The 12,772-nt window shown below is 41.4% G+C and overlaps 1 protein-coding gene across 7 annotated transcripts in view; it reads right to left on the bottom strand.

Moving 5' to 3' along the window:
• Nucleotides 1-12,772, bottom strand: part of grik4 (glutamate receptor, ionotropic, kainate 4) — a 170,022-nt gene that overhangs the window by 2,006 nt on the left and 155,244 nt on the right. For 4 of the 7 annotated variants that reach the window (XR_007482894.1, XR_007482895.2, XR_007482893.2 and 1 more), the window contains 7 exons: nucleotides 7,549-7,658; nucleotides 5,833-6,006; nucleotides 5,448-5,613; nucleotides 4,184-4,409; nucleotides 3,056-3,184; nucleotides 2,860-2,978; nucleotides 1,543-1,999 (listed from right to left, as the gene is read on the bottom strand). Coding sequence is in view for 2 of the 7 variants with exons in the window: in XM_049726644.2 (XP_049582601.1) it covers nucleotides 1,616-1,999; nucleotides 2,860-2,978; nucleotides 3,056-3,184; nucleotides 4,184-4,409; nucleotides 5,448-5,613; nucleotides 5,833-6,006; nucleotides 7,549-7,658 (1,308 nt within the window). In the remaining 5 variants the exon portion in view is untranslated. Of the gene's footprint in view, nucleotides 1-876; nucleotides 2,000-2,859; nucleotides 2,979-3,055; nucleotides 3,185-4,183; nucleotides 4,410-5,447; nucleotides 5,614-5,832; nucleotides 6,007-7,548; nucleotides 7,659-12,772 lie in introns of those variants that run through there. The other 3 variants (XR_007482896.2, XM_049726646.2, XM_049726644.2) reach the window with 3 other exon arrangements.

Genomic DNA, 12,772 nt, shown 5'->3' with positions numbered 1-12,772 from the left:
TTAGAGTCTCAATTGAGATACACGCATGTGTAATATTCTGCACAGTCATCCATACAGTTGGGGGGGAAAGGCTGTTATGCATATTTTGTATTTTTTAACCAGTTTGATGTCATAAATATTCTCCTTCCGAGTACTTTGAAGAATGTGAAATATTGCGTGCCAGGACAGGCGGAGGCACCTTGAAGTTTTTATTGATGTCATGGAGGAGTGATGGAATGAAGGTGATGGGCGCATTTAAAAAGATGGACACATCGGAGAGATTAGCACAGGGCGATTTTAGTAGATGAATGCTATTTTTTTTTGTATTTGTATTTTTTGACTTGCTGTTTTGTGTTTTTTATTTGCTGTTGTGTTTAGTATTTCGTTTTTCCTGTTTTTTTTTCGTGTTGTGTTTTGCACATTATTATTGTATGTCATATTTAATGTTTTATAAAAATGCATTGCATCTCTAAGGCCTCCCACTACCATGCGGGATCACCCCATTAGACATTTTGCAGTTGAGTAAACAAACATCTCACGTCGATAGTTTACAAAAAAAGAACAAAAAAAAGAGCGGTATTAAAAAGTAATACAAATGCATTCCGTAAGCCTTCCGACTAAATTTGAGCGAGGACATGTTGAACCGAAGCAACAACATATCCGAGTGAGCTCTTTAAATGATATCCTGTTTACGGCGTAGTCCCAGATGACTTCAGACTAATCTATTCTAACTTTGTGTTTTGCAAAAATGAATGCATGAAAATGTCAGAGCAAGTCGGCCGATGCAAACTGAAAGGGTCCTCGGGCTTTGCGCAACCTATCACATTCAATTCAAGTTGAAGGGCCTTGACATTTAAAAGAACACATGTCAACTGCTGATATAAATATATAAAAACCTTCTCCCTTTTACTGCGGACCGATTTATTTGTTTATGCAGCTGCGTTTTAGTCATAGGAATGTTTGTTGGCCTCAAGTCCTTCATGAATATTCCCCCTGTGCGTGTTTACATTGAGACAAGAGGTCATAGAAAGGCGAAGAAAAGTCATAGTGAATATGACATGGAGTCAAAGATGTCAGACGAGAGGCGAAGGCACAGGAAAATTTGAAGTGTTTAAGAAGAAAAAAAAAAACATTTAAAAGACTCATTAACGTCTTATTTAAGCAAATGTGACAAAACATCAAAAAGAGTTCAGGAACCGGTAATTTGTTTTCTGTCAGCATTTTGTAACATACAATTGTCAGATTAAAAAAAGGAACTGGTTTAATGTTTAATTTTTTTCGCCCCCCCCAGGAACAATATAACAACAATATTCAGTACTGGTAATCCAACAGAGGACAGGAATAATTTAAAAAGACGGGGAGAGAAAGAAACAGCACACTGATAAATGACTTGAAAATACTGCATAGTACAAATGGCCCATGGCGCTTTGTCCTTTGCGCGTCCTGTTCGGAGCAGTATCGAGGGCCGACATGAGACAGACTCATCAGTTTTTCCATGAGCAAGGAAAAGACAAAGCCGCCCCAGGAGGTTCCAAAAAAAAAAAAAAAAAGATGAGTCAGTACCTCGGTCCTGTGTCTGGCCATCCAGCAACAAAGCGCCGTCCGACTAGGAAGGCGGACATCTGCGGGGCTTGTGTTATTCAGGTTCGCTGCTGTTTGTCGTCTTGTCCCACTCTAAGCTCTCCTCACTCGGCGTGGGGGACGGCAGCGCCCCGGCCGCCCCGGGACGCATCCTGAGCCCCTGGAAGCGTCTGCACTCGGGGCAAATGCGGATGTGGCTGCAGCCTCTGGCCACCAGGGCGGCTTCTTGAGCCAGTCTGTGGGAGAACGGCTCGGGTAGCCCGGTGCCGCCGCACAGCTTGCCGTTGGCTAGGCCCACGGCGGCCGCTCGCGCCCGGCGCTCGTCCTGGGGCAGGGGTCGCGGCCTCGTAACCGACGGCGTCCGGCGGCGCCTCACCTGCAGGCTGTCGTGACACAGGACGATGCCATGTAGCTCGCGAAGCATCTCCTCGCACACCGACTGTTGGGAAGCATCCATGGCAGATAGAAAGGGGGGGGGGGGGAAGGGAGAGAGGCCAGACTGATCACACATTAGAGGTTAGACGCTGGTCAATACCACAAAACATTACCGTAATTCCTCAAATAGACTCAATTTTAGAGCAAATAAAATTCAGTATATGCGATAAAAAGAAGGACTCACAAGTCGGCGTTTGACTTTGACATACTGCATGTTTATTGAAGTAAAATCACAGTGCGGAGAGTCCATTTGAAGAAAAAAAAAGTGACAGTCATCGAGGATCATTTGGAAGGCATCACATCAGAAATTAAGTCGAGCACATCTGGCTGAATCCAATCGAACGATGTGTGTGGAAGAAGGCAAACCGATAGCTGCTACAAGATTGTTCAAACTTCTCGATTTGACACGAGGCTACATTCAACGGACACCCTGATAGTAACTACACATTAGAAGTGTATAGCAGCTACGGAACTTTAGCTACCCTAACAATAACTTCAATAAAAGTTGCACCGTTGCCAAGTGCACACAGTGGAAGGCATCAAATAGGCTCACTTGGATTTTGAAGAGCAATAATCACACACAGATAAAAAGGCTACGACTGCCAGCACCATTATTGCACCAATAAGACCCGACTACATCCATTTTGACTATTGTATATTTAGAATTTTAAACAGCAATACATCTAAACATGTAGACCACGTGAGGTAAATCTTTGGTTTTGTGCTCAATGTGTTTGGAAGCAGACGGCGAGTACGTGTCAGACCTGCTCAGTGTGAGGGGAGTCTGGCGGCCCCGCGGGGGGGTGGGCGCCAGGGGGGGTAGAGGGACACAAAGCAGATGCAGGTGACATACGCCTCTCTCACCTCGTTTCCTGGCGCGTGCCTCAGCATCCAAACAAACTCCAGCACCGCCATGAAGATGGCCACCAGCAAGCCGCACACCAGGACCACAAAGATGCCGCCGATGTTCTCCATTCCCAGACCTGCGGGAGTAAGACCAAAAGGACAGCATGAGGTGGGTTGAATATAATCGGAGCAAGAAGGTTAACAAGATGAGAACCTTTGGCACGGTGGTCCTCTTCTTTTGGACATTTGCCGCCATCCCACCATTTCCGCTTGAGGATCTCCAAGCGATTGTCCTCCTGAAGCTTGAGGATGGCCAGGTCAAACTCATCACGGTACACGGAGCCTGCAGTCAAAAAATGAGGCAAAACGCTGACCCATTGTGTAACTTGTAGGGGGCCACTATGACACAATTTGGAAACGTGGTGCTTTTTCAGCTTTTTTTTTTTTTTTATGCTGAGTCTATTTTGAAACAAACACATTTATCAGATAACAAAAAGCACCTTGTGAGCGCAGAACTCCACCAAGGTTAAACATTTATCAAGTGGGAAATTATAGCAGCTGATTTTTACAGCTGATATAGAAAGTAAACACAGCTCTGTTAAAATAACAGATAGGATATGTATACAAAAATGAAGTTGCTGTAAATCCAGTTTTTTTTTTTTTTTTTCTCAAGGATTTGTTTTGAATAATGGACGGTATATTATAAGGCTTTAAGTTATGTGGTTGCTTTAAGTACACAATATGTTTATGTTAAATTTAACGTATAACCTGAACTGGGAGTGGCAAAACAATTTTTTTTTTTTTGTTCACTTTCTGCCAAACTGCAGACATCTGTAAAGTGAGTTGAGTTTACAAATCAAACAAAAAAACGACAACTGATATCTTGGGGAAAAACTTAGGGCACCACTGTACTTTAATAAAATGTTTTAGTGATACAAACTTTAGTTATCCAATGGGATGATTTTGTTTGACAAAGATTGAGCTGATCCATACTTGAGAGGAATTTAAATAACTCCTGTTTACTTTTAAGGTGTTTCTCCTCCGCTCAACATGTGATCAAAGTTGAAGACATTTGAGTCTCCGAGCAAGCGGGGAGCCAAGTTCCACATTTTCTTATCTTGCCTTCCCCCATCAGAGGTGTTCTATTAAAACCTGTTTGAGTTTGTCTTTGTCTTTTTTTTTCCCCCTTCGCTCATGTGCTACATTTCAATTTAACTTTTCCCGTCAAATCCTCCAACTAATTCTCTTGCTCCACAAGTTTTGTTCACAGCCTCAAAATGGATTGAAGAACCGTTCGTTGGATTTATTTTCGACTCGATTCCCCGCCGTCTCCCCCACTCACCCAGCGGCATTCCGATACCGTAGCCCTTGGTGTCGAGCAGCCCGCCGATCTGCGTCAGGTTGCAGTTCCTCTGGCGATAGTACTCGTTCATGGTGCTCTCCAGCAGGTAGGCGTAGTTGGAATTGAGAACGCGAGCGATGCCCTCCTCCGTGCTCTTCACAAACACGCTGGGCTGCTTGGAGTGCATGAAGTTCCACATTCGTTGGTACGTCTGGTAACGGGAGTTCTGCGTAGCCGTGACAGAACGTATCGTGAGAAGACAAATTTAGCTACAGATGAAGACCAAGTTTGTTTTGTTATCCATCTGCTACAAAGATTTGTGCGTGAAAGACAGGTCATAGTTTTATTTGATTAAATACTTGTGGCATCTTGGTACTAAGAAACTATGTAGAAGTGTGTTGAAGAGCTTCTTTCCGACAAAAGTAGTGCTTTGCCACCAACTTGTAACGTACCGGTGCAGTGAGTTAAGTAATTTGTAGTAAAGTAGTGCTTTGCCACCATGTTGTGCCATCTTGAAGTAACTATGTACATAAATCCAGTGTACTTTATGATCCTGTCTGTTTTAAGTGCTTTGCCGCCATCTTGTGGCATCTGTAGGCAATTATAAACCAATAGCAGGGGGAGCTTGTGATTTATTAAAAGTGACCATACAGTGTTTTATGATCGCAGGGATCAATTCTACTGCATTTCCTTCACGTCCGAAGATAAATATTAGCTCCGACTTAAGACGAAGTGACTTTTTTTCCCAGCAGAAGCATCAGCGCTGCACGTTTTGTTACTTTTAAGTGCAAGTTTCTCTTTCCTCTGCTCTCCTTGCAGAACCCATTCTTCACTTAGCATTCTAACTTGGCCTCTTCTTTCTTTGAGCTTGTCTTTACCAACATAATTAACAGTCCAGCGGGCTATAAAGCACACAGGGAAGCAGCCACCAGGCCTATATATATAATTCCTTCGCCCCATATCGTTCTTCACTGCCTCACTTCCCCTGTCACATCCGCTCTCCATTTTCCACTAGTTTTTTTTTCTTTTTTGGCTGAGGTCATGCTGCTTCGCTCAAGACTTGGTTTCTGAGGAGAAAGCTATTGAGTGGATGTGGTCAAGGAGGCAGGAAACCTGTGATTAGCGCTAAACAGGAAGGTGACCACGGGGGGATAGCATCACCGATGACTCATCGATTCAAAGGCCACTTGGGTCAATCTCTGTTTCATATTGACCTAGCAGCATAAACAATCTATCAAAAGCAGTGTTGTGCGCGAGCCCTGACCTGGAAGAAGGTCATGGTGGAGCCGCCGTGCATGGTGCCGTACTCGATGGCCGTCTGATCCGCCAGGTCATCCACTGACTCGATGGGCACCTCCATCCTCTGAACGGTGAGGAAGGCGGCCAGGTTGGCGGTGTACGACGAGATGATGATTAATGTGAACGCCCACCTGCGCGAGGGGAATGGAGAGCATATGTAGCTCTTATGCAAATGAGCCAACAGATGTATGGAGATAAACGGCGAGGGCACAGCGAGGAGCTTCATAATGACGGCATAACTTAGATGAGAAGACACGGACAAAAGGAGGGCAAGGTGATAACGTCACCTCCAAAAAAGACAAATGAAGATGAACAGATGACGGATCGGCAACTATGATGTCCACACTGACCACACTCCGCTGACACAGCGCGTGGACAACGCCCTGGGGGCGATGGTGGAACCTTGCTGCATGAAACCGCCGACGGGGAACCACAAGCTGTTTCCGAGGGAGTATTGATTGATGAGCAGGTTGCAGCGTCCTTTCAGGCAGGGGTGCGGGTTGTACCACTCGTAAGGTGTCAATCTGTAGAGAAACAAGATATACAGCGATGTACTGGGCTCCAGGCAAGCAGCGTGAGTGGGAATTCAAGTGAGTTCAGGAATTGGCATTACCATAAAAAACAAGTACAAGGGAAGTTAAATCCGACAGTTACAAAGGCTTTGAGTTGCCTCTGGAGTGTCTACTAACTTCTTATTCTTATGTGCTGCCTACTTTAATATTAAGTTTGAAATACATGAAACAGTGCTGTTCAGAAAAGTTAGTTTGTCGGATAACTTCCCGCAGTAGATGTCAAGTATAAAAAACTTGAAAGGTTTTCAAAATTAATTAGAAAAATGGGCTTGAAAGTCTTTTTTGATAAAGCTATTACATTTTATGAAGTCCGAAGATTACGGAGTGTCTGCGTTTTTTTTCATTTTAATATTTTTGTTTTACGATGATCCACTGCGCATCTGGGCCATAAACGCCAGTTGCCAGTAAGCTGGAGCTGATCCACTGCTAATTTTAGCCACGGTGAAGTGAACTAGGTGGTTGGTAGCCAATCACGAGTCTTCTATTAACACAATACAGTGGAAAATGCATGACTGGATAGATTTCATTGCCTTGTTTTGAGTTTCAGTTCTCTATCCAACCACTAGGTGTCAGTGTTACGCTGAAGACCCAGCCAGTGAAAGTCTCTTCTATTGGTGTTGTGATCACCTGCAGAGACTGAATGAAAAGGATAAAAACACCAGTCTAAGCCCCCGTAGAACTAACCACACAAAAACTATTCATCTCCCTGGTCTCTTTTGTTTCCTTTCTCTCCCAGTAGACTTTTTCACCATGACTTCATGTGCTTCTGGGTAGCGGAAGCTTTAGTCATCTCCAGTGGCACCACAAATCCTTTCATGTGGTTTGACAAAGGCAGAGCTATTGAGAAAACAAGGGTAAATGGCTTCAACGATGATTTCTGCTTTTTCTCCCACAGCCGTCTGAATTTTTTTTTTAACTAGATGTAGATTTCTTGAAAGCCAGACTTACTTTTCAGCTAAGTTGACTAAAAGATGGAGGAAAGATCATCATTTAGGGACAATTCCAAGTCAAATGAAATCAATTTATAAAGCCCTTAATCAGAAAAAAAGACTCGTATGGAATTCACACCCTAACTCACAGTTTTTACTCGTCTGATTTGAAAATGAGTTATGTGTCAGTTTGTTTTGTAGCTTTTACTGTATATAATATGAGGTGCTCATACATTTATTTGGGTTGACAGTCATAATGGCCCTCCGAAAGAAGCTATGACTACAATGCGGCCCGCGAAAAAAAAAGTTTGACACCCCTGCCCTAACTGTTGATGAATATTAATGACATCTCCTCATCTTAATCCCTAGGGGGGCAAGTAAAAACTCAAAAATACCCCATCTGCAGAAAAAAGAGAGAAGGAGCTGCAGATGGAGTAGATATTATATTATATATTTGTCTGAATTACAACCTGAACAAACAATTGATACATATGAGCCCATGTCTATTTGTCATTGTTTTTAGGTCAGCTGTCAGTAGGGCCAAAAATGTGAGTGTGCGTCCTACCTAGCAACCAGGAAGAGCACGCAGCTCACAGCCAAGTAGGCCAGCAGCATGAAGAGCCACACGCCTGGCGAGAACGGATCCAGGAAGGAGAAGTAGCCTGGCCGTCGACCCTGAAATAAACCCAGAACCGTGTTTACATCAACTTTCGATCATGATAAAACTTAATCTAACCCGACAAAGGCGGACTAATTAGCGGCCAAGTTCCATGTTGACTCCATTGCCCCACAGACTGAATTGACTCTGAGTTAATCAACATTTACAGCTGTCCGCAACAGTGTGGCAGTAAACAATGCTAGTTGGATGCGATAAGTATAGATTTCCGCGTTGTAAACTGATAAACATTCAAATCAACAGTCATAAAGTAGGTCTCCCATGCACAGTAAATACTGCGGAGTGATGGTGAATAGTGAGACAAAATGGCAAATAAGAGTTTCTATTCCCAAAGATTAAGCTGTAAAAAATTAATTTCGCAATTTATGTCAAGTGTTGAACAACATAATGTAATAAAAGGATACATGACTCAATTGCTGGGGGGCGGAGGAGACTCAAAACAGTATAATCAGAGCAACAGGGGGTGAATTTCATTTAACACACGAGGGTAATATTACCATGACAGCTAATAAAGATACAAACAAATCGCTTTCTATCCTATTCTCTGCTGCTTCAAATTCAACTTTTAATTCCACATTATATCTATTCTTGTTAATGCTGACATATCCTGTTATGGCCAGAAAAAAAGTTTTAGGAATTATTTTTATATAACAAAGGATCAAAACAAACACAGAAAGGAACAAATAAAAAATGTGATTCAAATTTCATATGTGCGACATTTATAGTTTACCAATAAACATTTATGCAATACCACATATGCCCAAGAGATTTTTAACTTTGTTACAACAAAAACAAAAGATAAAAATAGAAGAAAAAAAATCATAATGGCAAGTTAGTTTCAAACTTTGTGCGCTGTCACTAAACAGTGCTAGCATTTTAAACTTTTGCTCACAAGTGAAATGACAGCTGGTTTCTTGAAAAACTCACTTATCACATTAAATGTTTTTATACCTCATCTTTCGCAGAGTTGGAAAAATACTATTGACAAAGTAAGGAGTAAAAGTACAAAAATCAGTTTCCGAATGTGAAATCATCAGTAACATGAACACTCAAAGTACAGATAAAAAAAAAAAAGCGAAAAAAATCTGAAGTACAGTAACATCACTTCCTCCCCACTCTTTGTAAGTAATAGACGAGAGGGACCCTCATGTTTCATTATCTCTCCCCAACAGCCACCGTCCTCTAAACGGAACCAATTACTCCTTCACTAGTGCCACAGCAAAGTGTGTGTGCTCACCTATGAGTGTGTGTGTGTTTGTGTGTTGAGCGGACATGCTGAATACAATCCACTTCCACGCAGATATGCCATCTGCTTTGCGACCCTGAAAGGGTCAGCGGGACAATAAAACATGACCAATTGTTCCGTTTACAACAACGCTATCCTGTTACTAGCTCATCAATTAGCATTTCATCAGCCACCTCCCAAAATCAGTCCAATGCCAAATTGCAAATTAAGTCCCCGGGGGACACCATGAATGCCAGATCGCCTGGCTAATAGTTGCTTAGCCCTGAGCTAAATGAAATTTGCGGCACACGGGTGGGGATGATTTTTTTGAGGGTTTGTTATGATCGACGAGGTCCAATTTAGCGCTGTTTGATGCACTGTTAGGGTTCTTAGGAAAGCAAAAGAGGGAAGAATGTGTAATTTGGAGGAATGACGACAATGTCACGCCCATGATGATGAAAACTTGTTGCTGCTGTTGCCGTGAACGTGCTAATGGCCTTTTGTGCTGACACGCCTCCTCCTCCTCTTTGCTGGCTGCGTGCTGAAGCAGCGATCTGTTAACTGCCAAGCCCTCTTCTCCGCATTTTAAGTTCCCACCGAGGCGCCATTACAAAGATGAACAGAGCTGTAGTGTTGCCAACAGATGGTGGCCAAAAGATCCAAAATCGAGACTGAGGGTGGATGGTTAATAAAAAACAAAACAAAAAAAAAAGAGTGTTGTGTTTGCTGCAGATCTCAGTGCTTTAATATGTGTGCATTAAGACAAAGTTATGCTTTCAAGAGCTGCAGGGGAAATAATGGGCTAGAAGGTTCCAGCAGATATGCTATTTTGCAAATGGAACTGCATAAAAAGTTGCCACATTTCCATTTGCTTTCTTTTCTGTATGTTTCCTTTCATAATATAAAAGAACTCTGATGGTGCCTTTTAGCGTTTTTTTTTTTTTAGGATTCATAGAGTGTGAATTTTTAAAAACATTTTTTTCCAACTGTGGTAGATAAAAGGAGCTGATAAACAGAGTGGTGGCTTGACTTACAAATTTAATTCCTTTTGGGTCGACGCTTTCAACTCCAAATATCTCAAAGCATCACAAATTACTTAGAAATGCCATTGATCCATGTGTTCCTTATGGGGTGTGGACCATGGCTAACAGGATGCAGTATTATTCAGACATACAGAACTATATATAAAGAGTTTTTAAACTAAGTGACTAAACTGGAGTAATATTAAGCATTTGGAACGGATAACGAATATATGAGGATTGTAATATTGTCTGTCTACTTGCCTTACTGCACCATTTGTGTTCGAATGCGTTGATAAAAAAAATTTCTTTTTATAATTTATCAGGAAAAGAAGAACAAATTTAACAAACTACAGAGAATAACGTCACCCACCTCATGCATCATTTGTGACTTACCATGATTTTTCACATATATAAATAAAAAAAATAATCAAGCACATTGATGTCTAAGTCTAATGAACTCAATTCTTAGCCTTCAAACAAAAAGGCTAGAGCGGATATTCAAACCCTTAAACCTTTAAATAAGAGACTGGAAACAGAGTAGAACCAATTGATTCCTTGTATGACACTTATTTCCATATTCTGCGAGGTCAAACGAGTGCCACTTCTTTAATAACCTGGTGCGATGAGATTAATCACTCCCAACAAGCTATACGTGACTCTAATTGCGGATGGAGTGTCACTAAAAGGTTAGCTCACGTTTTATAATAACTTGTAGGCAAATATTGAATGTTCTTCAGATGCTCACAAGTGTTTTCCAGTACATGTTTGGCTTTTTGTGTTTGTTTGTTTGTTTGTGCATGACAGACAGTGAGACCACAGTGGTGCGTGTTTGTCTTTGCGTGTTGACGCTTCAGAGCTTGTCAGAAGCTGTTTGCGCTGTCATACACTATGTGGATCTTAGCCAGTCTGCTGTTTTTGCTAGTTAAGAAAGTTGTGGCTGATGCCAGTTAATAAATAATAAAGTAAAGTAAATAATAACAATCACCATCATAATAATAATAAAAATAATAAAATAAAAAATAATAAAAATAAAAGAATAAAATAAAAATAAAGTAAAAAATAAAAATAATAAAGTAGTAAATAATAAATAAAGATGTACTGTATAGCAAACTGAGCTAGGTTACATTTAATGGTCCATTATTTCTTTGCTCGAAGCAAGCGGATTATGTCATCGGAGGCTAACGTCTCCTTAAAGTAACAGCCTCTAAGGCAACCATTACACGGATGAAAAAAAAACACCAAATAATTTTCATATTTTTCTAGATATGATCTCAGCAAATCGAGCATTAAAACGACGAGGAAAGACAAATGTTTCTATTGCGAACCAGAGGAAGCCTTTCTTTTGACATTTAATAGTTTTGTTTTCTCTATCGCGTGTCTGAAAGAGCTGGTGAGGTTATCCAGTCAAGGATTTCACCTAGTCATCCCGCCTCTTTATATGCACACCACAATGTTTGCCCCTGGAGACTGCCTGCATGAATACTGACTCACTGAAGGACACTTCCCATTGTCATTTCAACTCTTCTCCTCAGCTTGCATCTCCGCTCTCATCTACCCATCTCCTCGCCATTTAGCATACTCCTTGCTCATTTACTTCTCCTTTCTTCTCTTTATGATCTTCCGTACTTCCCCCGCTACTCTCAAAAACACCGTTTGAATTAATCGGGAGTCACAAGGTCACTGACAACACGATTCTTACGAGAGTGAAGCCTTTCTAAAAACCGACATGAGTGTCACCCACCGCAAAACAACCGAAACATTTAAAATGTCGAGGCGTAAAAGTGGATTCCGCTCGATGCATGTGACAAATTTATTCGACATGTGGCACTTCCACAGACTCGGCATTATGTTTGCGAGTCAATAAAGCTTTGTACGCCACGCTCTGCCCTGAGGACCACTGCTGAATGTGACAACTCCGTTTCAACCCTAACGGACGGCTATTTAATTATGCAACCCACCTACTACGAGCGACTCCTTTGACGTAAGAGTCCTCGACTTGAAGGCAATGAGTGTATTGACATCTCTTAAGGACTACTTTACCTCACTTGGCTTTGTCACGGCGAAGGTGAAGGTGACAAGAGGGAAAGTTTCAATAAGAGCAGGCTGCCGATAGCTCAAGGTTACACTGTCACTGTTCATATTTATGACGACTGACTGAGGCCAATAGAGGCACGCACATTGCTACCTACGCATAAGATCATAAAATGTCCACAGTGCAAACGTCAAGAGCCACCCTGTTTTTTTTTATTTAGAATAATTTCAACCATAAATATACTGCATAGACGATGAGTACAAAACACAAATAGATATTTAAACTCATCTTATAACCTTACCTTTAAAAATAAGTCTCTACTAACAACCCAGGTTAAACTTTGCTGCAATTCTGCAAATGGGTGAATTTTTCAGTGAATGACTAAAGGATTTTAATTCCACAGAATTAAAAGCAATTATCACTCCAAAATGTATTTTCCCATCAACGCATCTGCTTCGCAAAGTAAACCACAAAATTAGTTTTTAAATATCTGCAAAGGGTTTAGGCTTGAAATATTTGACTATTTTGATTGGCTCAGAATTTGTCTGGGAGTAGAAAGAAACTAGACAACAATAGTATCTAACGGAGATTCAAGACATGTGGAGAAAAAGCTTACAAATGGCCAATTATCCCCAAGAAATCAATATCAAACATAATCTGGCAATCATTGGTCTGACTGAAAATTAGTTTGAAAAAGTCGGACAAAAATCGATGTGTGACACGTCGCTATGTTAGAAAGTCCAACAGGAGTCAAGAGAGTGCTATGAAACAAAGAACATTCACCTTTCCTCTTATTTTCAAACCTTCGACTCATCGGTGTGTGTGTGTGTGTGT

Source organism: Syngnathus scovelli, chromosome 7, assembly GCF_024217435.2.
Source record: "Syngnathus scovelli strain Florida chromosome 7, RoL_Ssco_1.2, whole genome shotgun sequence".
In the NCBI taxonomy this organism is placed as follows: Eukaryota; Metazoa; Chordata; class Actinopteri; order Syngnathiformes; family Syngnathidae; genus Syngnathus; species Syngnathus scovelli.
This window is presented reverse-complemented; position numbering and strand designations above follow the sequence as displayed.